General features: G+C 46.8%; 1 protein-coding gene across 13 annotated transcripts in view; it reads right to left on the bottom strand.

Annotated features, from left to right (window-relative positions):
• The window catches only part of DNM1 (dynamin 1), a 796,474-nt gene that overhangs the window by 84,414 nt on the left and 685,623 nt on the right, over positions 1-26,437 (bottom strand). For all 13 annotated transcript variants that reach the window (XM_085614099.1, XM_085614096.1, XM_085614097.1 and 10 more), the window contains one exon: positions 10,888-11,058. In XM_085614099.1, the coding sequence (XP_085470225.1) occupies positions 10,888-11,058 (171 nt within the window). The remainder of the gene's footprint in view (positions 1-10,887; positions 11,059-26,437) is intronic.

Here is a 26,437-nt window from a genome sequence, read left to right as displayed (position 1 = left end):
ACATTTCAGCGAAATTGCGACTAAGGTATTTTGGTCCCCAGGCAGTTGGATGGCTGAAATTGTGAAGTTCCTGGCTATTAGCCACTTTCAGTGGAAGGGGACGAGAACGAGTCCCCCCCTTGCTTGTTTAGACCGAGTCCCCACTTGCTTGTTTTAAGTAGGGCATTGTGGTCGTGTTGTCTGTTTGGACCAGGTGAGAGTTTGTCATTATAGATGGATGAAATGACTTGAGGGCTAGATGGACCACCCTCAGCTCCAGCATGTTGATGTGATACTGTCTGACCACAGACCCTGGGTTTGCAGGAGGCCCATGTGAGCACCCCATCCTTGGAGGGAAGCATCCTCAATGAGATTTTGTGTGAAAGGGTCCTGGTGAAAGGGAACTCCAACCACAAGTTTTGACGTTGAAACCACCATGGGAGCAATTGTCTTGCATCTTGTGAAAGAGTCAGCTTGTCGTCCCAGCGGTCAGAGAACTGAAACCCCTGATCTTACAGAGTTTGTAGCACAGGTCTCATGTGCAACCTGACATGGGGGACAATGAAGGTCATCGATCCTAGAAGAGATGCCACCCGTCTGGCAAATGGATGCGGAGTGTGCAGGAGATTGTAACACTTCAGATTGATTGAGGATAACCTCTCCTCTGAAGGACATTCTCTTCAGCCCTTGTGTCTAGCATTGCACCCAGGTAGTGTAACTTTTAGGTTGGTGTTTGTATTGATTTCTTGAAATTGATCTGGGGCTCTAGATCTTGGAAGGTCTTGATGCATTTCTGTTTGTTTCGGGGAGGAACCTTTAGTATGGGTAGACTAATATTCTCCTCCCTCTTAAAGATGCTGCCACTACGGCAATGCATTTCGAGAATGTGCCGGGTGCTGATTTCAGGTAGAACGGTAGCACCTTGTACTGGTAGTGTTTGAATGCCACTCTAAATCGCAGAAACTTCACAAGTTTTCTGACAATCGAAATATGGAAGTAGGCATTTTGTATATCGATGGAACACATTCAGCCCCCTTGGTGGAGCTGGGGGTAGATCTGGTGAAGGGCAAGCATCCTGAATGTTTCTTTTTGTATGAACTTGGTTAGTAGCCGTAAGTTCAGAATGAGACTGAATTCTCGTTTTGGCGTTTTCTCCTCACCAAGGAGTAGCAAGAGTATATTCCCAGTCCTCTTTGGCAGATTGGAACCTCCTCTATGGTCTCCTTTCGGAGCAGACTGGCAACCTCGCTTTGTAGGAGGACTCGCTGGTGACATGATACTTTTATAGGTGGGCCAGCAGGAGGAGGGTACTTGAATCGAAGTAACCATTTTGAGCAATATTCAAGATCTACTTGTTGCTTATGATGGAGAGCCACTCGTTTAGGTGTTTTATGCTACTTCCCCCAACCGGAGCAGGTAACGGAGAAGGGGGAAGTGAGGGCTCTTTGCTTGGCTGGAGTTTTGGAAGAGGATGTAGGTTGGCGCTGTGCTCCTCTTCCCCGAGCTGGTCTGTGAGCATGATAATGTGAATGGATCTGGTGTTGCTGTTATGTCACCCAGTGAGGGGTTTGAACCCACCGTTGATAGAGACGCATATTATAGGGCTTGTTTCTTCATCAGAATTCTTTCCGTTTCTCGAGGCCCACAGCTTTGAGCGTATCTAACTCATGAGCACCTCTGGCACAGATGCCGTGATAGTATCCATGTGCAACTAGGTCTGATGAATCCGCTGCTGCACTAATGACCTGGTTGGGGGCTAGTCTGTCCTCCTGGAGGATTTCTTGAAAGTCCTGCCTATCTTCTTTTAGTTGTCTGTCAGTGAATCTAGACAGAGTACCAAAGTGCCTTATCATACCTCCCTAGCAAGGCAGAGGCACTGGCCACCTTCATGAAAGAAGCAGACGTGCTGCACATCTTTTTGCCTATAGCGTCCTTCTGCTTGCTGAACGTGTCTGGGAGGACTGGTGATGAAACTGTGACAGAGTGCGTTTTTCGAGCAGCTGCTATGATGACCGAGTCTGATGGAGGATCAGTCTTTAGGAATAGTGGATACTCATCCAGAGCGTTATATTTTTTAAGGATCCATGAGGTTGCATCTCACAGAGGCAGGCATCAGGAAAAGTTGCCTCGCCGGTACTAGCAGACCTGGGACCTGAGGTAGGAGTGGTCTCGATGCCGCTCTGTCATGCAAAGTCTCAAAGATGACTGAGGACGGTGTAGTAGGTGCTGGGATGTCAATGTTCAATTTTGATGTGGCTCTAATTAACACATCACTGAATGTGATCAAGTCATCCACTGGAGGAACCCTTGCAGGCGGTGGCGTCTCTGATAGTGTTGGCAAATAATCCCTCACAGAGAAACATTAGCTGGCGGACCAGGAAGGTGTTCTATGGCTATCATGGCACGATTGGCACCAAGGAAAGTGTCACCCCCAGATTGAATAAAAGGTGGAAGAAGGCTTCCATAAAGCCCTTGGCTAGTCAGTGCGATTTGCCTTTCATAAACCAGTCGCCCAACTAAGAGAAGACCTGATGACCTTGTTTCCTATGGTAAGCCTTCACAGGTGTGCGGCACCGTGAATTGCCGCCACTTTGAAATGATGACATCCAAGGTATTTGGGATGGATGAGGGTAAAAAAGCATTGATCTTTTAAGTCCAATAAGTCATAAATTCTCCTTGAAGTGATTCCAGGACTTCTTGCAGAGTCATCATGTGAAACAACTGTTTCTGTGAAACATATTCAGCTGGAGCAGGTCCAGGCCACCTACAGTTTCTGTATGAGACAGAAGCATGATTAAAAAACGTTTTTTTCACATTGAACTGGACTGCAGTGAGCAGCAGAGTAGATTTCCACATTTCTCCTTCCGCAGTGGGATATGAGAAGATCATGGATAAAAGATGATGGATAAAAAGTAGGATCCATCAGTCTGATCTGGTGTTAATTGTATTTCTTGATTTTACACCAAGAATATTAAAACATTAGTCACATCCATCTGATTGTCATTGCTTGGGGAGTGATGAAATGTTACATGGAAGCTGTATCCCAGTGTAGGGGCTTTTCACTGTATTCGGTTATCTGAACCTGAAGGATGTACTCAAGGCAGCAAACAACTGCTACAGGGCCAAATGAATCAATTCTGAGAAGGTTTGGCCATCTAGAATGGCCTTGACTTCCTCCTCCTTGTCCCCTGAGATGAAATCTCAGTAGGGTGCAATGTCTGCTAATTTCTGATGGATACTTCTAACGGCAGATTCCCTCAGGCACCAAACAGAATCCTTTTCAGCTACTGCTCTCATGGAGCTGTATATAGGTGCCACCGCTGCTTGTAGAGGTCAGTTGTTCTCTTTCTGAGCCCTTTGAACACAAATCCGGAACTGTGCTTCCAAACTTTCTGCTGGCCTCCTATAGACTCCAAAAGATTCCTTTTCAGGACAGAGTGCATGGAAACATGTCAAACTGTTCCACGACTTCAGAAAGCAGATGTTAATTACACACTGACAACATCCGCTTGGGGTGTCTAGGGTAGAGGCAGGATTCGAAGTCCTTGACAAATGCCCCCTGATGCACCCAGAAGGCCATCAGGGAGCGCAATATGAAGCTGGCGGTCATCAAGCACATGAAACAGGATCGGTCCTGCTCCATGCACTGAGCCCTTCCTTCTCCTAGTCATCTGCCTTCATGTCATCCTGGGACATACGGGAGGTTCATTCAGCTCTGAAGTGGTTCACAGATAGCTGTGCTACGGCTCGCTCCTTAGGCTTCCTAGGTCCAACCTACCAGTTCCACCAGTGAGTTTGGAACTTCAGGGGTTTCTAATTGCAGCCCATTTGGGGCTCCGCGGGGTGTGGTGGTAGTACAGAACAGGGTCAGCAGCAGCCTAGCCAGTCCTCACCTTCCCTTTCCCCTGGTACTGCAGCGAAACAACTGAATACCCCTAAGGGAGTCTCTTGTGGCTAGTACGGAGAAGAATACATTTTTACCTGCCAACTGAAACCCAATGACTTCAGATCAGTGGGTCCTGCAGGCAGTCACTCAAAGCGACTGCTTTCCCTTTTTGTCAGTCTCCCCTCTATTTCCTTCTGTTTTCACCCAGACCTCTGGCCAAAGTGAGAAGGGGAGAAATGGCAGGGACTACTCCTGCTATCTTCTGATGCCTACTAAGGAAGGTGGCCCCAGGGAGACTTTCGATTCCTGAACACTTTCCTTAAGATGACACACCCAAAATGCTAACTTTAGCCCATGTTCTGTCTGTTTCAGACCCAGGTTAGTGGATGATTCGTTGAACTTGAACGATGCATACTTCATGTGTCAGTCCTGCAGTCCCACAGGCGTTTCCCTCCACTTTGCCATAGGGAAGAAATGCTTTCAGCTTGGTGTTCGGCCCATAGGGGTCACCTTGGCCCCTGGGTATTCATGAAGGTGACAGCACTGGTTGTGCCCCAGCTTCACAGGTTGGGAGTGCATGCCTTCCCATGCCTCGATGACTGGCTGTCGATAGAGGGCTTGTTACAGTTGGTTACGAATCACATATGAATGGCCATCTCACAGGTCAAAATCCCACCTCTGTCTTGCACAGAGGAGGCACTTTATAAGGGCAGTTGTGAACAAGGAGACATTCAAAGCCTTTCTGCCCCCGTAGTGAGTCAGGCACATGCAGGAAATGAGCCGATGTTTCTGCCCTGGGTTCTGGTGTGGACATTTATTAGGTTTCATGGTCTCATTTATCTGGCACCTGCCTCATGCTCAGTGGTATGATCTCTAGTGGAGACTCTGCCTTCAATGTGTTCAGCGCTGTGTGTGTGTCACAGACAAAATCCACAAGTCAGTTAAGGCAGCATAGAACTTTGAAAGATGGATGGATGGATAAAGGAGGGCTACTAGACGTGTGCGGGTCAATCTCCCTGCCCAACCCAGAGATCACAGTGATGACAGGTGCATTGACTATGGGCTGGGGAGGCCACCTGGACAAGGCGGTGATCTGATGCCTCCTGGTGTGGCAATGCTGGCTTGGTATGGAGATCACAGTGATGACAGGTGCACCGGCTATGGGCTGGGTGGTGATCTGATGCCTCCTGGTGAGGCAATGCTGGCTTGGTATGGAGATCACAGTGATGAGAGGTGCACCGGCTATGGGCTGGGTGGTGATCTGATGCCTCCTGGTGTGGCAATGCTGGCTTGGGTATGGAGATCACAGTGATGAGAGGTGCACCGGCTATGGGCAAGGCGGTGATCTGATGCCTCCTGGTGTGGCAATGCTGGCTTGGTATGGAGATCACAGTGATGACAGGTGCACCGGCTATGGGCTGGGTGGTGATCTGATGCCTCCTGGTGAGGCAATGCTGGCTTGGTATGGAGATCACAGTGATGACAGGTGCACCGGCTATGGGCTGGGTGGTGATCTGATGCCTCCTGGTGTGGCAATGCTGGCTTGGTATGGAGATCACAGTGATGAGAGGTGCACCGGCTATGGGCTGGGCGGTGATCTGATGCCTCCTGGTGTGGCAATGCTGGCTTGGTATGGAGATCACAGTGATGAGAGGTGCACTGGCTATGGGCTGGGTGGTGATCTGATGCCTCCTGGTGAGGCAATGCTGGCTTGGGTATGGAGATCACAGTGATGAGAGGTGCACCGGCTATGGGCTGGGTGGTGATCTGATGCCTCCTGGTGTGGCAATGCTGGCTTGGTATGGAGATCACAGTGATGACAGGTGCACCGGCTATGGGCTGGGCGGTGATCTGATGCCTCCTGGTGTGGCAATGCTGGCTTGGTATGGAGATCACAGTGATGAGAGGTGCACTGGCTATGGGCTGGGTGGTGATCTGATGCCTCCTGGTGTGGCAATGCTGGCTTGGGTATGGAGATCACAGTGATGAGAGGTGCACCGGCTATGGGCTGGGTGGTGATCTGATGCCTCCTGGTGTGGCAATGCTGGCTTGGTATGGAGATCACAGTGATGAGAGGTGCACCGGCTATGGGCTGGGTGGTGATCTGATGCCTCCTGGTGAGGCAATGCTGGCCCATTTTTTGCCTATAGCTGCATTTTCAGAGACCCTTCCTCCTCCTTTTTATCTTTCTCTTCAGCCTTGTCATCTGTGGCATTCATGGCCCAGTGTGCCTGAAACTGCTGAGATGCATGAATGTGAAAGTGGCAGGGGTTTTGGGAAAAAGGTCAAGATATCTAGTGCTAAGTCCTGCATCATGGCTTGCAGGTCTCTGCTGAGGACCAATGTAATCTGCAGCATGGGGGCTCCTCGTAACGAGACCTCTCCTCATAACAGGTAGCGTACCCTTCCCTGTACCCTTCCCTGTACCTTTGTCTAAAGCAGTCCCAGCGTCAATCATTTTCTTCCTAGACATAGAAGTGACAAGAGCTCCAGGCTTGGTTGTATTCATTACCTTGGTGTTTGCAATGATCTTGGTCATGACAATCACAACCAATGAATACATTCTTATCCGGAGGGGACTTGAAAGATGACACTAAAGGCCTCTCTTGCTCAGATTAGACAGAGGATGGTCAAAAATATAAAAATCAGCCAAATATGGACAGGTGGCCCATGTCTATTGTTTCCATTGAACTTGGCAAAACTGGTAGAAGCGCTATTTCATATTTAATTTGATATCAACTAGAATGTGTACTCTGCAATCACCAGTCGGATGTGATGGTGCTTCACTTGTGGGGAAAGATCTCAACCTTCCCATCACTGGGGTGTTGTCCTCATAGAAGAGTTTTCACTTCTCAGCTGTAGTGGTTCATCCTCATGTACTACCTCATACCCTTCCTGCTGGCATGCGCTGCTGCATAGGAACGTTTACGTGGAGTTTGCGACTGTTGCTGCAGACCTCAAGTGTGCTCTTCTGCTTCTTGCATTGTTGACAGGAGGGTCTTGATGTCGATGGTGTCCTCACTTGTGTTACACTGTCACAAAAGACCTCACACGTATATATAAACGCAAATGTTAAATGCATCAGATCTATTAGAGAGACATAGTGAACAGTAGGTGAATGATCATTTTTGGGGAACTGGGAAGCAGGCCGTTTGATGGTTGTCAAAGTGATATTTGGACTCCAGTTGTTTATTGGCTAGCACAGGAATCTGACAATCCTTTATCTCTGATTAAAAGGGTTACATACGTGAATGGAGTAGCAATGTTTGAATGTTTGGCTATGTTTGACACTATGATGTTGGGGTCTCATACCAACTATTAACTGAATCAACTTGTTTTTTGTTATACAGAGTTTATTTACTGTAAATGACACATTCATATATTTATTCAGAATTAGATAGTGAATCACTCAAATGTGGTTGGTCGAAAAGCCCCTCCTTCATAAGAAAGATCACTTCAGGGCATACTAATCAAGGAAGCTTGAAGAAAAACATTAAAATATTTTTGGGTTCCACTCTCTGTAAAGACAGGATTTACATAACATTTGTGCACAGATATAAAACAAATTTTTGTATGCTGTTGCACATTTTGAAGTGTACTGTTTATCTTTCTGCCTGATTTAATAAAATATTGAATGGTTGTGCTGTTTTAATAAACTGTAACATTATGTTGGGGATTGTATTATCACAATGCACTGTATAATATGAATAATATTTAGTAATTTGTCCATTGCTTATTATTTTGTCTTTATTTATTTCCACTCAGTCTTGGAAACCCAACCGGGTTGTCTCAAAACACGTGGTGGCTGAACCTTGAGATGAAACCAGCTATGATAAGGACGATTCAAGTATGTGAATCTATGAAAGATCCAATGCTGGAGATAACATGTTGTGCAGGGAGAAGAGATCACACGAGCTGCATGGAGAAAATGAAATGTGGTAGGATCTGCGGAGAGAAATTAGAACATGATCTGAAGGGAGAATAGATAACAGGATCTGCAGGGAAAGAGACAACAATGTCAGCAAGGAGAATAAATAACTGGATCTGCAGGAAGAAGATACATCTTGAGCCGAATGGAGAAGAGCTCATACGATGTTTAGGGAGCAGAGATATCTGGAGGGAGAAGTGATATCTTGAGGTTCAGACGGGAGAAGAGTTCATACGATGTTTAGGGAGCAGAGATATCTGGAGGGAGAAGAGATATCTTGAGGTTCAGACGGGAGAAGAGTTCATATGATGTTTAGGGAGCAAAGATATCAGGATCTGGAGGGAGAAGAGATATCTTGAGGATCCACAGGGAGAAGAGCTCATATGATGTTTAGGGAGCAGAGGTATCAGAATCTTGCGGGAGAAGAGATATCTTGAGGATCCAAAGGGAGAAAAGCTAATATGTTTTGGGAGCAGAGGTATCTGGAGGGAGAAGAGATATCTTGAGGATCCGCAGGGAGAAGAGCTCATATGATGTTTAGGGAGCAGAGATATCAGATTCTGGAGGGAGAAGAGATATCTTGAGGATCCAAAGGCAGAAAAGCTAATATGTTTTGGGAGCAGAGGTATCTGGAGGGAGAAGAGATATCTTGAGGATCCGCAGGGAGAAGAGCTCATATGATGTTTAGGGAGCAGAGATATCAGATTCTGGAGGGAGAAGAGATATCTTGAGGATCCAAAGGCAGAAAAGCTCATATGTTTAGGGAGCAGAGGTATCTGGAGGGATAAGAGATATCTTGAGGATCCGCAGGGAGAAGAGCTCATATGATGTTTAGGGAGCAGAGATATAAGGATCTGGAGGGAGAAGAGATATTTTGAGGATCCACAGGGAGAAGAGCTCATATGATGTTTAGGGAGCAGAGATACAAGGATCTGGAGGGACAAGAGATATCTTGAGGATCCAAAAGGAGAATAGTTCATATGATGTTTAGGGAGCAGAGATATCAGGATCAGGAGGGAGAAGAGATATCTTGAGGATCCGAAAGGAGAAGAGCTCATATGATGTTTAGGGAGCAGAGATATCAGGACCTGGAGAAGAAGAGATATCTTGAGGATCCGCAGGGAGAAGAGCTCATATGATGTTAAGGGAGCAGAGATATTTGGAGGGAGTAGAGATATCTTGAGGATCCAAAAGGAGAATAGTTCATATGATGTTTAGGGAGCAGAGATATCAGGATCAGGAGGGAGAAGAGATATCTTGAGGATCCGAAAGGAGAAGAGCTCATATGATGTTTAGGGAGCAGAGATATCAGGACCTGGAGAAGAAGAGATATCTTGAGGATCCGCAGGGAGAAGAGCTCATATGATGTTAAGGGAGAAGAGATATCCTGAGGATCCGCAGGGAGGAGAGCTCATATGATGTTTAGGGAGAAGAGATATCCTGAGGATCCGCAGGGAGGAGAGCTCATATGTTGTTTAGGGAGAAGAGATATCTTGAGGATCCACAGGGCGAAGAGCTCATATGATGTTTAGGGAGAAGAGATATCCTGAGGCTCCGCAGGGAGAAGAGCTCATATGATGTTAAGGGAGCAGTGATATCCGGATCTGGAGGGAGAAGAGATATCTTGAGGATCCAAAAGGAGAAGAGATATCTTGAGGATCCGAAAGGAGAAGAGCTCATATGCTGTTTAGGGAGCAGAGATATCTTGAAGCTCTGCAGGGAGAAGAGCTCATATGATGTTTAGGGAGAAGAGATATCCTGAGGATCTGCAGGGAGAAGAGCTCATATGATGTTTAGGGAGAAGAGTTATCCTGAGGATCCGCAGGGAGAAGAGCTCATATGATGTTTAGGGAGAAGAGATATCTTGAGGATCTGCAGCGAGAAGAGCTCATATGATGTTTAGGGAGAAGAGATATCCTGAGGATCCGCAGGGAGAAGAGCTCATATGATGTTTAGTGAGCAGAGATATCAGGATCTGGAAGGAGAAGAGATATCTTGAGGCTCCGCAAGGAGACTAGCTCATATGATATTTAGGGAGTAGAGATATCAGGATCTGGAGGGAGAAGAGACCACTGGCTGTTCAGGGAGAACAGATTCCATGATCAGCAGAAGATGTACCCAGTAATGAACAAAACATCGGGGAGAAGAGTAACAGGATGATCTGAGAAAAGACCATGGGATCTGCAAGCAGAAGAGGTAATATGATGTGCAAGGGAATGAAATAACATGACATATAGATAGAAGGGAAAACAGGATTTGCAGAGAGCAAGGAGATGAAATATCATCTGTGTCATTGGATATTTAGAATATTGTCATTTAGCTTCTGCTTTAATATTTATTGCAGAAATGATCATTGATGCTTCTTACATCTTAACTGAAAGGGCAGCGTGAAAATGGGCCCGATTCACTAATTTCTCATTGTTCTGACTTGTCTCTCCCTTGAGCACGATTTCCAGGATGCATGAATGCTGACACAGCTGACTGCTTTAACGAGCAATCAAGATGAAAGTCAGAATGCCTAGAACTCTTCAAGCACACGCTCATCCTGCTTGTTCAATAAAAAAGCGAAGTGCAAGAGAAAGTCATATGCAGGATTCAATAAACACACTTATGCCTGGTACAAATGGCATACATGGAGTTGGAAGAGCACTGTCGCTATCAGGGGAGGATAATATGTGCATTAAAAAAGAGACTGAGGCCTAAGAGTTCCTACCTGGGTGAAGCAAATCTGGATAAGAGAGCTTCAGCCTGGAGACTGAGAGGTTCTTTGTAGTCTGTGAAAACTATACAGCCTCACAGTGGGTGATAGGTGTAACTACATGATGGAGGTAAATGTTGACATTGTGCAGCCTCATGCAGGGGGCTAGGACGGGTGTGTGCTACATAAAAGAAGTGATTAATGTTACTTACCTGTAACTGAAATTCTCTGCATGAGACTCTAACGAAGATGTATTACTCTTCACCAAAGGGTTTTGGAAGGTCCTACCTGAAAGGAGTAAGGCTCTTTCTTACATATCCATAATAGATGGCAATAAGTGGCATGGAGCCCTATGCTTGATATGGGTGTTGGAAGAGAGATCAAAGAGATACGTACATTGTTGATCATCAGATGCATGATGGTCTTGGGCATGAGATCCCGGACGGTTTTGTTGACTATTCCCATGTATGAATCCACAAGGTTTCGAATGGTCTCCACTTGCCTTTCCAGTTGGGGATCCATGGAGTGCATGAAGCTGTCAGAGCCGTTATCCTCTGCATCACTTGTCTGAATAAGAGGGAAGGAGAGATGGATCAGGCACAAGATCTGCATCTTCAAAGACACTCCACAACTAAAGGAAAGGCTTTGAGATGTCCTGGTTGATTCCCAGGTCGAGAGGGTGCTAAGAGGAACAGAGCAGGGAGCAAAGGTTACAACACAGAGACCACAAGCCATTTCTCCATTAAGATTTTGCATGTGCCAAGTCGGATTTAGCACCAGTTTGCCCACTGCAAAATGTCAGTAAAATGCTACTTACCATGTAAACATCTGTTTGTAGTGTGTAGTGCTGCAAAGTCACATGCTTAGCATACTCCTGCCATCTAGTGTTAGGCTTGGATGTTTGCAAGTTGATGTTCTTCAAAGAAATGTTTCGAGTCAAGAGATGTGCTGAGACTCCTGTCGGTGTATATTGCACATGGGCACAGACTCTGTATCTTAGATTTTTTTTTCACACTGCGGGTGAAAGGATGTATGGAGTGTGAATGCAGTGTATAGTGTAACAGCACAATGTACAATTAAACTGTGATAAGTGGAAGATGGTCTGCATAGTTCACATTCACCTTGCATGATAATCTACACCACTACACGCTACGAAGAGATGCTTACAGCAAAGTACGATTTTCCATTCATAGCAAGTGTGGTGTAGATGATCATGCTTAGCATAGACTGCACAGCAGTACCCTCCAGAAAGCGGCGGCTAGTGTGTGGATAACAGAGGGCACTTGGGACACTTTCAAAAGGAGACAATGAGCTAATCTGATTTACGGATTTACTTGGTCCTGTCGATGTAGTACTTGAGGGTCCTTTTGACATCTAATGTGTTCAGTACTCTTTATGCAAAGGAATTGAGCTGGTGGAAGAAGGCCGGTTTGGCTATGGTGGAAGGGCAATACCACCTTAGGGTGGAACCTAGGGTTAATTCTAAGAATGACCCTATCCTTGTGGACCAGGAAAGGCTCCTACAGATCGATCGCTTGCAATTCACTGATGCTACTAAGTGAAGTGTTAGCTACAAGAAAGGCTACCTTCCAGGGGAGAAACTGCAGAGGAAATGAATGATTAGGTTCAAAGGGTGGACCCATGAGCCTGGTAAAGACTATTTTGGGGTTCCACACAGGAGCAGGAAGTGCTCTAGGGTCTACGATCATTTTGAGGACCTCCATTAAGGCATAAGCCACAGGTATCCTGAACAGAAATGTATGTTATCTGTTGTGCATGAAGGCTGCAGCTAAGTTTAGGTGTATGAAGGTGTGTGCAAGGCCTGCCTTTTGTAAGTGCAAAAGGTAGGTAACAATCTCCTGGAAGTCTTCAGGGCTAGCTGAAAGGAAAGCAGTTGCAAGAAATTGGGGTTGCGATCCTGGTATTGAGAGGGCCACTTTATTTGGATTGTGGATTGGTTGAGCTGTGCATCTGAACTCCAAGAGACTGGAATCTGTGATAATGGTCACCTGGGAGGCATGGTCCACAAAACGCCTGCCTGGCACCAAGTTGGTGGTTGCCCACCATTGCAGAGATCGGTGTGCTTTGGCCTGTACCAGCACTAGATCTTCTCAGTGACCTTCCGCTGGACTGCCAGTCACTCTTGATTGGGGTGCATATGCAACCTTGCAAGGGGGAAGATTACAATGCATGAAGCCATCATTCGTAGACGGTGCATGAACAGTACGAACAGTGAGCTGACTAGTGGGCTGAAAAAGAGGCAGCAGGTGCGGAGAAGAGGTTTTGTGGACTTTGCCTTTACATTTAGAATGGACCCCAGGAAGGGCTGGATTTGAAGCAGCTGCAGATGGGACTTGGTGGAGTTTATAATGAAGCTGAAGCTGTGAAGCAAGGACACTGTTACTTGAGTGTGTCAGATACTGGAGCTTCCTGCTGCACTTGATCAGCCAATCGTCGATGTAGAGGAAGGCATGAATGCCGTCCCTGTGAAATTGTGCAGCCACCACTGGTAGGCAATTTGTAAACACAGCTGGGGGCCGTGTTGACCCAGAAGAGAAGTACTTTAAACTAGTAGTGTTGTCCACGTGCCAGTAAAGGTACTTCAAGTGGGCTGGGTGGATGGGGATGTGAAAACAGAAGTCTATGAGATCAAGCACCATCATGAAATCCCCTTATCGAAGGAGGGGGATGACATTTTGTATGGTTGTCTCCCGAAAATGGTCAGATACGATGAACCAGTTGAGGAGCCTCAGATCAAGGAAGAGTCTGAGGGAGCCTTCCTTCTTGGGGATTAGGAAGAAAAGGAAGTATATGCTGCTCTTCTGATCTTGCGAAGACAACCTTTCTATGGCGTCCGTCTGAAGATGGCATTGGACCTCTTCCTGGATGAGCACGAGATCGTTACTCAGGGTGTGTGCAGTGTTTGAGCCAGTAGCTGCGTTGGTCGAGGGCTAGGAAAAACTTGATGTTGCCTTCTCCCAATAGCAGAGGAAATCACATAACCTCCACAGACAGGTGATTTGTGTTGGAGGGGGAATCAGGGCAAGCCATTCCTTGGAGGAGGTATCTCTCTTGCTGAAGCCTTCTAACATCCCCCCTGTTCTTTCTTCCATATGACACCTATTGTACCTCCTGCCAACCTAGTGATGGAAAGCCCGCTGCTGCCTTTGGTAGGAGTGGGGGTGATCAGGCAAGGTGGTCTTGACAGACAGACACACACACCACACACACACACACCCCTCCCCCCCACCCCCTCCGGGAGGTGATGAAGGAGTTCCTCCATTTCCTCCAAGTGTGCTTCATCATACTTGAATAGAAGACCAAACGAATTGGCTATCTGCCAATGGGAAGCTGCTCCTACTGCCACTCTTTTGCCCTTAACATCTATCTTTTTGATCTCCTTGTTTTGAGGAGCATTGCCAGTGTCCTGGGCAGAAGCATACCAGTAGGGAATCTGGTGGACTTGTCTCCCAAGGTATGTGGGGTCATTTGGAGGGAGATTTAACCTGTTTTCCAACCTAGGAGTGATGGCATTGGCCTTGACTGGCTCCTTAACGTTCTCAGGGGAGGATTTTAACACAGCCTTCAGCAAAGGAAGGAACTGTACTGAGCATTCAGATTTAGAAAGCTTCGCCATCCAGAAGTTGTCCTCCTTTCGGATGACACACATGTCAACTTTACGGTGTGCTGCGTCTCTTGGGTATGGGTCACAGGGAAGGAGCCTTCAAAGAAGGTTCTCTCTCAGAAGCAAGTCTCCTCTTGCAAGGGCACTGACTCCGAAGGTGGAAGCGGTATGGTGGAGATCTTGCCAGTAGCTGGGTGAATGAAGAGATGCAGTTTTGTAACATCCAACCCGGTGGTTCGGCGTCTGTAGTTTCATCCTCTTCTTTCTCGTTGAAGCCCCAGATGGTTTCAGTGCTGAGTAGGGTTTCAGAGTCAATGCCAGTTTGTGGCTGGTTGCTGATGGAGGTGCTGGTGAGGGCCTCTAATGGTGGTGTTGATGTTTGATGCCCTTTGAGTGGCTGGTGATCGACTGTTGATGGAGGTTGATGAGTTTGCCCTTAGCTAGAGGCTTGGCAGGCATTGACACATTGTAATGGTGCTGACCGGAGCCCTAAGGTGGCAGGGGCCCATGACTTGTCGTGCTGCGATGGCTGTACTCAGGGCTCGATGCCCGATTCCCTCAGGAGCAGTGCTCTGCCTCGTGTGGTGTTTTGTGGGGCCTGGTTTTGCCCTGAGTTGCAGGTATACTTATAACTCTGGGCATTGTCTTCATGAGGAGCCCCTTTATTGGTGCCAGGTTTATGTCCCCTGCCTGGTCGTCAGAGGCTCTGAGCTGGGCCACTGTTGCGCTACTAGGAGCCGTGATGGACCCGCTTTTTCCCGTTCCTGGGTGCCAAAGAGATCTTCATGCTCGAAAATGTCTGGGGTGCCAGAAAGGTGCTGGCACTGCATGTTACTGTGTGCTCGAAGGTGTTTTCTTCGAAGGTAGGGCATGATGGGCAAGTGGCACTGTCGTCGTTGGGGAATAGGCAGGGAATGCGCACCTCCTGATGGTCTGCCCACAGACATTTGGCATGGTAGCAAAGCCAATGTTGAAATGGTGTACATTCCATCAGCTGCTGACCGTTCACAGGCGACGGCAGGGCCGGACGTGTGCTGGATCCCCAAGGGGACGAGGCCCTCGATGTCTTGCTGTGGCATCAGCAGTTTTCGGAGGCTATGGGAGACTGTGCCCATCGGAGCGGTGGACAGTGTCCAAGTCGGACGGAACCTGATGTGATAGGGTGGAGAATGGACGGAGTCTGTGCCAATGTGCAATGTACACAGAGAGGAGGATTCACGACATCTCGTGACTCGCAAGACATCTTTGGGAAAAAAACAACTTGCAAACGTTGGAGCCCAACACTAGATTACAGGTGTATGCCAGGCATCTGCAGCTACACATGCTACAAACATATTTTCTGACTAAGTTTGCCCCAGATGTGGCTACACTTAACTGTTTATAAACTGAGGCAAATTTAGTTTTCTCCACTCAGTTTTTATGTAGTTTTTGCACTGAGCTGAAATGGTGAAAAAATCCTCTTTGCTCCATTTGTCCCATTAGGAAGTGAAAGGAGTCCCCAGGACGATTTGCCTGACAGTTCAACCCTCTTGAAGCCCTGGCAGTTCCAGGAGATGACAGTGGGAGTCACACTCAGAGGCTCAGAGAAAAGGAGACATGTAAATTTGGGTTCTTGTGCCCAGAGCCTCTCCCCAGTACAGTCCCCTACAAATATGTCCCTCTCCACAATCTCACAGGCCTTTCTTCAGAAGGACCACCAAGAACATGTGCTACTCATGTCCATACTCTACAGCATGCAAAATAAAAAGAGGGTTTTGATCAGAAAGTGGAAACTGAAGTATTAGGGGCGAACAACGTTAATATGAGAATTCAGAATCGGATTAAACGGAGAAGAAAAAAATGAATGAAAATAAGTCAATAAAAGGAATGGAAAAAAGTCTCTGGTACAAGTGACAATAAGAAGGGAGACTCCCCTCAGAGAGATGGGTCCAAAAGAAGAGAAGACACTCAAAAAACAAAAACAAGGCAGAGAGAATGTTCTGGGAGCATCTGGCGCGCAGAGCAGCCAGTGCCCTGCCACTTACTTTGTCCTTGTCCTGGGAGTCAGATTTTGAGCAACAACCACAAAAAAAAGTAACAAAATATATTTTAGTTGGTCAAAAAGATTTCACTTCTTACTTTATGTATTAACGTACAGTTTGTTTTGGCTAAATGAAGCAATGGGTTGTGTTTGACTGTAATTGAGCAGGTAAGTGAACAGGTAAGTGAGAGATCTGGAGGCACCAGGGGCTTCATGCTCAAAGGATGTTGTACCTGCCGAGCCAGTGGGACTCTCTTCGCAATTCCCAAAGACAGAGGAGCATATGTATAAGAAAGTGGCTGAGCACGGGTTAGCTCCAAAATTGCTAACGGCGCACTCCTTCACTTTAGAAACGCAGGAATGTGCCTTATTTACAATAATAAGTTGCAGCCCTGCGTTTCTCCCTGCGCTGGTGCTAAACTCCTCTGCCTAGCCCCAACGCAGGCACCATTGCACCATAGTACAAGGGTGCATGATTGAGGGAATGATTGTTTATGTGCAGGAAGGTGTTCCTTCCTGCACATAAATAATCCAGAATGGCGATTTGTAACTTCTATTTGTGCTCCACTGTACTCTACGATACTCCACTCTATTACACTCTACTTCAACCTACTCCACTCTAAAACACCACTACACTCTATGACAGTCTACAACACCCTACTCTACTGTTCGACACGCCATTCCACTGTACAACTCACTGCTCCAGTCTACGATACTGGACTCCACTATATGAGACACTATATAACGCTTTACTCCACTGAACGATACGCTACTCCACTTTAATCCACTCTATTTCAATCTACAATACTCCACCCTATGCAAAAAAACTTTACAACACTCTCCTCCACTGTACTCTACAACACATGACAACTCTCAGCTTGCGACACTGGACTCTACGATTTGAAACACATTTTTATTAAAAATTCTAAATAACCAAAGGTTAAAGTTTAGTTATATAGTTAGGTGATCTTATTTTTCCTATATAAAGAGAGTTTAAGCGACACACGTTAAAAATTCTAAAGTTATAGTTCTAACTTCCATTTACAATTTATCCACCACCTTCAAATTATTATGAGTAGCAGGCTCATTACACACTCTTTTCAGCTTGCTAACCAGAAAACACTAACTATAGCTCACCACCCTACCCAAACCATGCTGCGGGATACTGTTTGTGATTTTGGGCGCGTTCTAAGTCCTGCCCCTACTGGGCGCAAAGATGCTGGGGAACAAAGTCCTACTCTTCTACACTCCACTGTACAGTATTCCACTGTATGCTACTCCACTCTACGCCACTACAGTGTACGGCACTCTGCGCCAATCCATTGTATGACATTATCCTCCAGTCTATATAACTTAAAACATCTAAAAGTCCACCACACTTCACATCACTCTACGACATTCTACTCCACTCTATCCACATACACTCCATCGTCCAACTCTATACTTCACTCTATGTCCGTACACTCCAACATTCTATTCCTCTATACAACACTTTTCTATACGACACAGCACTCCACTCTACTGTACGAGACCCTACTCCAATTTATAACAGTTTACTACCTATGATATGCCAGTATACTCCACTCAATGCCACTGTACTCTACGACACACCAATACACTCTATTGTACTTTAATCCACGCATTACACCACTCCACAGTACATGACTTTACCTCACCCTACGCTAGCATAGAACAATGCAACTATATGCAACACCGCTCTACAACACTCTAATACACTGTATGTCACTCTGACACTTTACTTCTGTCTATACCTCTTCACTCCACTGTACAATGCTGTACTATACTGTATGCCATCGTACAAAACTCTACTCCACTCTACGATACTCTAGTCCACTATATAACACAGCACACAACTCTTTGTATGCCACAGCACTCCCAATTCCAGTACTCTACTCTGACACTGTGCTCCACTCTACGCTACTCAATGTCATTGTACTCTATTACACTGTATGCCAATCCTTCTGCCACACTCTAAAGTACAGTACTGTACATCAGTCCAGAAAAATCAACTAGTTTGTATGCCACTCTATTGTACTGTAGTCACATCACTTCCCAATACTGACAACACACCACTACGTTATACTGCCCAACACAGTACTTGAACGTATGACACTTGACTCTACTGTATGGTACTCTACTCCACTCAACTACACTCCACGCCACTATAGTCTAAGACACTTTACTCCCCTCTACACTACCCCATTCCAGTGTATTCCACTCCACTCTACTACACTTTATCCCACTCTATGCTGCTGTACTATACTCCTGTCTACGCCACTCCACTGTCCGACACTCTATTCTAACGTATGCAACTCCGGACTATAACATTGTACTACACTCTATGTCACTCTATGCCCCTCCACTCAACGCCACTGTACTACACTGCATCACACTTGACGACACGCAACTCAACTTCTCCCTGTGAAACAGCACTCCACTATCTGACACGGCACTCCACTCCATGACACTCTCCTCCACTGTACTCTACAACACATGACAACTCTCAGCTTGCGACACTAGACTCTACGATTTGAAACACATTTTTATTAAATATTCTAAATAACATTGAAATTCAATGACAAACTAAAGGTTAAAGCTTAGTTATATAGTTAGGTAATCTTATTTTTCCTATATAAAGAGAGTTTAAGCGACACACGTTAAAAATTCTAAAGTTATAGTTCTAACTTCCATTTACAATTTATCCACCACCTTCAAATTATTATGAGTAGCAGGCTCATTACACACTCTTTTCAGCTTGCTAACCAGAAAACACTAACTATAGCTCACCACCCTACCCAAACCATGCTGCGGGATACTGTTGGTGCTTTTGGGCGCGTTCTAAGTCCTGCCCCTACTGGGCGCAAAGATGCTGGGGAACAAAGTCCCACCCCTGCCCAGCCCAAAGCAGCAGGTTGAAAGTGGTAAGTGCGGGCAGGGAAAAACCCTTCGGAGGACAGCCGCATTGTGGGATACTGCCAGTGGTTTTGACTGCTCCCGCGGAGTTTCATCCCTCCTGGGTGCAAAGAAGCTATTGGACGAAGTCCCACCCCAGACGAAAGCAGCATGTTGAAAGAAGTAAGTGTGGGGAAAACCGCTTTGAAGGACACCCGTGCTGCAGGATACTGCCGGCGCTTTTGAGCACATTCACTGAGTCCTGCCCCTCCTGGGTGCAGAAAAACTGGGGGACAAAATCCCACCCCACCCCAGCCGAAAGCAGCAGGTTGAAAGCGGTAAGTGAAGGCAGGGAAAACCGCTTCGGAGGACAGCCTATATCAATATCATTAAATCTGGAACTCCACTGGGCCCTTGTTCATTTGTGCTTTTTGCATTACGTTCAGACTCTACTGGACCTCTGCAACCTCTCACTGAGATCTGTGTCAATCCCAAACTTTGAGGTATACACTGGTAGTCCCTCTTCTAACAAAAATCAACAGCAGACCCTGCTTCACTAAGTAACGACTGCCCGATATCACTACTACCTTTCCCCACTACAATTCTTGAAAAACATCAAGAAATCCTTTTCCAACTTCTGGTAACTACTAATCTTCGTAGCCACGCTCAGTGTGGTTTCAGGCCTTGACATGGTACTGAGTCAGCTCTCTTAGCATTCCAAGAAAATATCGGGTCTAGTTTAGATCAGGTGGACTCTGATCTTACTTGACCTTGCTTTGGGTTTGATATGGTGCCTCATGACATCCTTATTTCAGAGCTCCACATGTGTACCTCACCACATTCTGTCCAGATTCTGTTCCTTTCTCATTAACCATACTCAAGCGGTCTTTCTCTCCCCCTTTCCTGACCATACTCTGTCTATTCCTTTCAGCCTCCCTCCTTCCTTGAGCCATACCATATTTAATTCCTATGTTACTCCTGCAGCATTGGTTCGATTTCTGCTTTTCAAAATATTTCCTGTACTGATGAAACTCAGATTATTCTTCTCATCTCTGAGAAGAACAAGTTACTTAACTTCGCTAACGCTTTATCTGGTAGAGACTCTCTAGCCGCAGTTTCATCGCCATAGAATATTCCCCAGGTGTCAGACTGGATCTGGAACGTTTTGAGCAGTACCACTGTATGCTCGTAGGTGGCATTGATTGGCCCCGTGTCAGTGTCATCTGCTCCAGAAGTGACATGCGTGGAGCCCATATAGGGGCCACCCCAGCACGCTGACATCAGTTTCTTTTCATGACATTTCTACGCCAGAAGCACAGAGCCACAACAGAAAGCTGATGGACCAGTGTGCAGACCCTGAGGACCTACAGGGATCATTCCCTAGCTGGACAAATTCCAGAGCAGGAGGATGGGAAGGTCAGTAAGGAATCTTTGTCTAGATCGAATCTCTACCAGATAAAGCATTATCGAAGGTAAGTAACTTGTTCATCTGATAGAGGTTCCTTACTTTAGAACAGATACCCAAACGATACCTCCCCTGAGGTGGGTCTGCGAACAAATTCAGACCAGGAAGCCCTGGAGGACTCATGATGGATCTGACTGTGACTTGGGGAAAGTGTGCAGCGACGCTCATGTCACAGCCGGACAGATGTCCAGGACAGGGACTTTGCGAGCGAAAGCATTGACCGCAGCCATCAAGATCAATGTAGAATGATAATGCTCCTTTGGTGTTTAGGCGATGGAATCTCTCTTCCTCTTTGGAAGGGAAGTGTGAGATTGAGCAAGGAAGGTCAGCAGTCTGATGATCGGGCCAACATGGAAGGGCTTCACCACTATCAGCAGGAAAGAGGCACGTGTTCTCAGAACCAGATTGCCTTGAAAAAATGTAGTGTATGGAGGGTGCACCGAGAAAGCATGCAGTTCACTAACCCTCCTGGCCAATGTAATGGCTGCTAAAAAGGTAGTTAAAAAAAATATATATATATATATATTTTTATTTCGTTTTTCAAATAAAACAAAACATTAAGCAAAGCACGAATACACAAAATACATTGCATAGCTGTCCGCATTGGCCCTGTAGGGCAATTAGAGAACAGAATGTCTTTCGCGATTGAATCTGCACATTGGTTGGAGCGGCCTGGGCGCAAAGAAAAATCAGAAAACATTGTTACAGTTCTCATGGTTACAAATACTTGGAACAAACAGTACATCTTTCAAGTCTCTTCCCCCGGTCCTACGAGTGACGGACTCTCACCCTCTGCTTCTCCCTCTACCTCCATACCGTAGTATTTTATCCAAGGGGCCCATATTTTCCGGAATTTTTGGGAACAGCCCCGGGCCTTGTATGTCACCAGTTCTGCAACTATATACAAGTCAAGACTTGCCCTCCATTCGTTAAGGGTAGGTATTTGCGGAGCCCCCCAGTATTTAGCTATATCTGTTTGGCTACTACAAACCCCAGGTTAGCTAGAGCAAGTTTGCGCCTTGGGATGTCTACCTCGGTCGGAATACCCAAAAGGAGAAACCGTGGCTCCAGTTCTGTTTGGACTCCCAATATGTGATTGAGCACCCCCACAATCCATCCCCAATATGCCTGTATCGCATTACACTCCCAGTATGTATAAACGTCCCAAGTTCAGTGTGGCATCGAAGACACTCCGGGCTCTTGGCTCTCCCTATTGTGTGTAATTTGGCTCTATCAAAATAAGTGCGGTGCAGTATTTTGTGCTGAATGAGACGTAACCATAATTTAACTGCACTTCACGAAGGATGCATGAGAGCGGCCTCCTGATCTATATCCTCCAATACACCAGCGATCTTTTCCCATTTTGCTCGAAGTGGACCCAGTTTATCGGGCATGTTATTAAGTAATGTTAAGTAGGTAAATGAAAAAGCTTTAGCCAGGATTTCCTCCTGGAGGAGACGACCTTCTAATGGGGCTTATTCCGGTAGTGCCACCCCATCCAACCCCTCCGCCACCCATGCATGCTGCAAACGGAGGTACGCATATGTCTGAGTGTCATGAAGTTGATATCTAGCTTGGAGCGTGTTGAAAGAGGCCAACACACCATGTTCCAGGACATCTCCTATTTTAGAAATACCTATCAGGTCCCACTGCCTAAAGCCACTCAACTATCCAATCTCTTTTAGCCGAGTCCCCTCCCACAGTGGGGTTTCTCTGGTGCATTTTTGGTCTCACTTCATTTGTCGCTCTTCGCTCTTCCATGCCTCCAGCGTCCTCTGGGTCGCTTGGAGCAGTCTACTACATCCCTTACCTCCATAGAGATCGTGAAGATGGGTATGGACTCTATACTGCAGCCTTTCGAGCCTATATGTCGGGTGATCCCCAGATGCGTGGATCCATTAGTTAATTACAATAAGGTGAGCCGCTCTTTAGTACGACCTAATGTCTGGTAGGGCCAAACCCCCATTTCCAGTGTTGGAAGTGCAATGCGTGGATGGGCCCCATCCCAGAGGAGTAAGCGCAGTTCATTATCATTGGCTTTAAATATTGTATCCGGAATCTTAATGTCGGTATTTTGCAGTACGTAGAGCAACTGCTGGAGTGTTACTATTTTACAACAAACAAATGATGGACGGAATGCTGACAATGCAGACATTCTCCTCAGTCAAGAGATCTGGGTTAAATCCATCGTTCTTTTGCCCACTACGCCACCCCAGTTCAGACATGGCCATATGCAAATCAGTCTTGACCCTGTGCCTCATGGGAACAGTTCAGCCCGAACTGCCAAGCCATGTCTTCCCTGGACCGGAATCAAGCATCCTAGGACCGTTTTCTGGCTATCAGCCGTCATCAGCCAGGATAGCTTGACTCCAGTGGCGTAGTGAGCACTGGTCCCACGTCTGGGAATACCCATCCCACTTAGGGCGAAAAGCGTTACAACAAACAAATGATGGACGGAATGCTGACAATGCAGACATTCTCCCCAGTCAAGAGATCTGGGTTAAATCCATCGTTCTTTTGCCCACTACGCCACCCCAGTTCAGACATGGCCATATGCAAATCAGTCTTGACCCTGTGCCTCATGGGAACAGTCCAGCCCGAACTGCCAAGCCATGTCTTCCCTGGACCGGAATCAAGCATGCCATGTACTATTTTATACATGGCAGCCCTCCCCATAATGGGTAAGGTAAGCTTACGACATCTCTTAACGTCCTCTTGAAAGTTTAGGAAGACCCGCCTAATGTTGCGAACTAGGCTGGTGTCGACATCCATAGTAATGTAAAGTCCAAGGGAAGTAAATACTTCCGTGGACCAGTGCAGGCAGCTAGGGAAATTCCGGGTTTCCACCACCCTCCCCACTGGGTATAGGGTAGACTTAGTCCAATTGATCCTATATCCCGCATGGCACCCATATTCTTCAAAGAGTCGCAGGATTTGAGGGAGCGTCTCCGTCGGATTTGTCACATACAGTAAAATATCATCTGCGTATACCACCCAGCCCCTAAAGGCTCTGATGACACATGCCAGGGGTTCCAAGATAAGGGCAAACAGTAGGGGGGAGAGCGGGCATCCCTGCCTAGTCCCCTGCCAGATCGGCCAGGTCTCAGAAAGAGTTCCATTGACCCTAACCCTGGCCTCGAGCGCATTGTATAACAAGGCCACCCATTCCCGGAATCCCAAGCCAAATCCAAATTTCTCTAAATTGTCTCATAAAGGGCCAATGGATGGTGTCAAATGCTTTTTCCGCGTCTAGGGAGAGTAACAGATGAGCCTCCTCTCGGCCTCTGAACTCGTCCATCCAAGTGGCTACTCACCGTAGCTTGTAACGTGTGGCTCGTTTCGGCTTAAAGCGTTGATAACGGATATGAGACGTGTCGCCAGGATAGTGGCCAGGATCTTAGTTTCTATATTTAATAGCAAAATGGGGCGATAAGACCCACATTCATCTGGGGGTTTCCCCGCTTTGGGAATCACCACCCCCGTTGCCAGTCTAAGATCTGCCGGGAGTACCCCATCTTCTTTAGAGGCCATAAACATCTGAAGTAAATGTGGCGCCAAGAGGGCACTATTTGTTTTAACATTCCCCTGGGAGGCCATTAGGACCCAGGGTTTTCCCTGCTTTTAGTTGGCCAATGGCCTCTGTGACCTCTGCTAGAGTGATATCCTCATCAAGCCTATCCCTCTCAACAGGGGCAAGACAGGGGAGCTCGACCTCTTCAAGGTATTGAGTTATTTTTGCCTCAGTTGCTTGTGTATGGGCTGCCTAAAGCGTGGACTAAAAAGGCAGTTTTAATGGTCAGAAGCAGCAGAGGGCAGTTGTGTATAGGCTCGAAGGGCAAGCACCTTAAGATCTTTAAGAGTAGGTTCAAGTCACATTGGGCCAAGATGAAGGGTTTTTGAGGGCACATGTTGGGAGTCTTTTTTAGAAAACGAGTCACAACAAGTGACTTAAACAGGGAGGCGGCTAGTCTGGTGATTGTAAGCAAGTCAAAATAACCAAAAGGTACCCTTTAATTGTGTCCAAAGCAAAGCTTAGCCGGGCTAACATTAGAACAAACAACACCTCAGATAAAGGTGCGGAAAGGGGATCAACATTTTTGGTAGCACACCAAGCCACACATTTGTCCCACCAGCAGGCTTATACTGCATTGGTTGAGGGACGCCTGGCTGCCAGAATGACATCACAGATTTCAGAAGGGAGATCAAAGCCCATCAGTTGCCGCTGCGCCATACATGAAGGTGGAGCGTACGCAGGTGTGGATGCAGAACCCTGCCCTTCTGCTGTGAGAGGAGATCCTCCAAAAAGGCAGCCTGATCGGAGGACCAATGTTAATGCTCAGGAGTTCGGAATACTATACTCTTTGCGCCCAATCAGTAGCCACAAGAATGACAGGAGTGGTATCAGCGGGAAGGCGTATAAGAGGCTGGAATTACACTCAACACAAAATGTGTCTCTGAGCGACAGCTGCCTTGAAAGTTCCAGCGCCCAGAAGTGCTAACATTGCGTTCTAGGCGGTGCTGAAAAGATCTAACCAAGGTTCTCACCAGTTACGAAGAGACCTTGCACCACCTCGCGGTTGAGCCGCCATTTGTGATCTGTGAGGCATTGACTGCTGAGTTTGCCTATGACCAGGAAAATATTCTGACGTCACAGCCATGTCCAGTCACTGGGTCCCTGGACACAGGTTCCACGACCCCACCCGCTTGTTTGTTGTAATATTGCATGGCAGTGTTGTTTCCCGTGAACACCTAAATCAGCTTTCCCTTGATGGAAGGAAGGTTTTACATGCCAGGTGAATCGCTCTCAACTTCATCAGGTTTATGTGGAGCTGAGACTCCCCCAGAGACCAGAGTCCTCTGCCCCCCTCTCCCAGATGTGCTGCATCTGTCACTAGTCAGCACTGGGTGGGGAAGGGAAAAGGGTCTGCCACTGACATACTCTCGTTCATCAGACACCACTGCAGATAATTTTTAGTTCCCTCAGATATCTGGACCAGGTTGGAGAGATTCCCCTGATTTTGCACCCACAGGGACTTCAGGTCCCACAGCACAGTCAGCACAAGTCTGCAGGCATGTGTCACCAGCAGGATGCAGGAGGCCATAACAGCCTCAGAGTCAGTCTCACTGAAATCCAGGATAGAGGCTGAAACATCGGAATCATAGTGTGAATATCCTCAACTCGCTGTTCTGGAGGATAGGCCCGAAGCCAAGTTGAGTCTAGAATGGCACCAATGAATAGATCTATTTTAGAGGGAGTTAGGTGTGACTTTGGTACATTGATAGTGAACCACAGTTAATGCAGGAGGTCCATCATAGTCTGGAGGTGGGAGAGGACTGCCTGGGGCGAGCCTGCCATCAGCCAGTCGTTGAGGTAGGGAAAAACTGGAACCCGACCTCCACAGATGGACTACAACCACTGCAATCACCTTAGTAAACACCGGAGCGAAGCTGGCATGGCCAAAAGTTAGCTCAGCAAACAAAGTGCTTTTGGCCTACCGTGAATGGCAGGTTTTGCCTGTGGACAGGAAGGACAAGGATGTGAAAATAGGTATTCCAACAAGTCCAACGCTATTATCCAGGGTCCAGGGCAGAGAGGACCTGAGCCAACGTGAGCATCTTGAATTTCTTTCTTCAGGAAGAAGTTGAGAAGGTGCAGGTCTAAAATAGAGGAGAGACCTCTGTCCTTCGCGAGCTCCAGAAAGTAGCGGGAATAGTAACCATGGCCTACTTCTGGTTCTAGCACCCTCTTGATTGATCCTTTGGGCAAGAGAGTCTATACTTCCTGACTGTTGGACTTGGCCCTTTTTGCAGGGTCATCCCTTAACTTTTTGCCTTCCTCCTGCATTTTTTCTGACCTGTTGTTGGCTATTTTATGACTCTGGGCACTTTACCACTGCTGATCAGTGCTAAAGTGCATATGCTC

Source organism: Triturus cristatus, chromosome 1_2 (genome assembly GCF_964204655.1).
Source record: "Triturus cristatus chromosome 1_2, aTriCri1.1, whole genome shotgun sequence".
NCBI classification, from domain to species: Eukaryota; Metazoa; Chordata; class Amphibia; order Caudata; family Salamandridae; genus Triturus; species Triturus cristatus.
The sequence above is the reverse complement of the archived record's forward strand: the minus strand, read 5'-3'. Positions and strand labels throughout refer to the sequence as shown.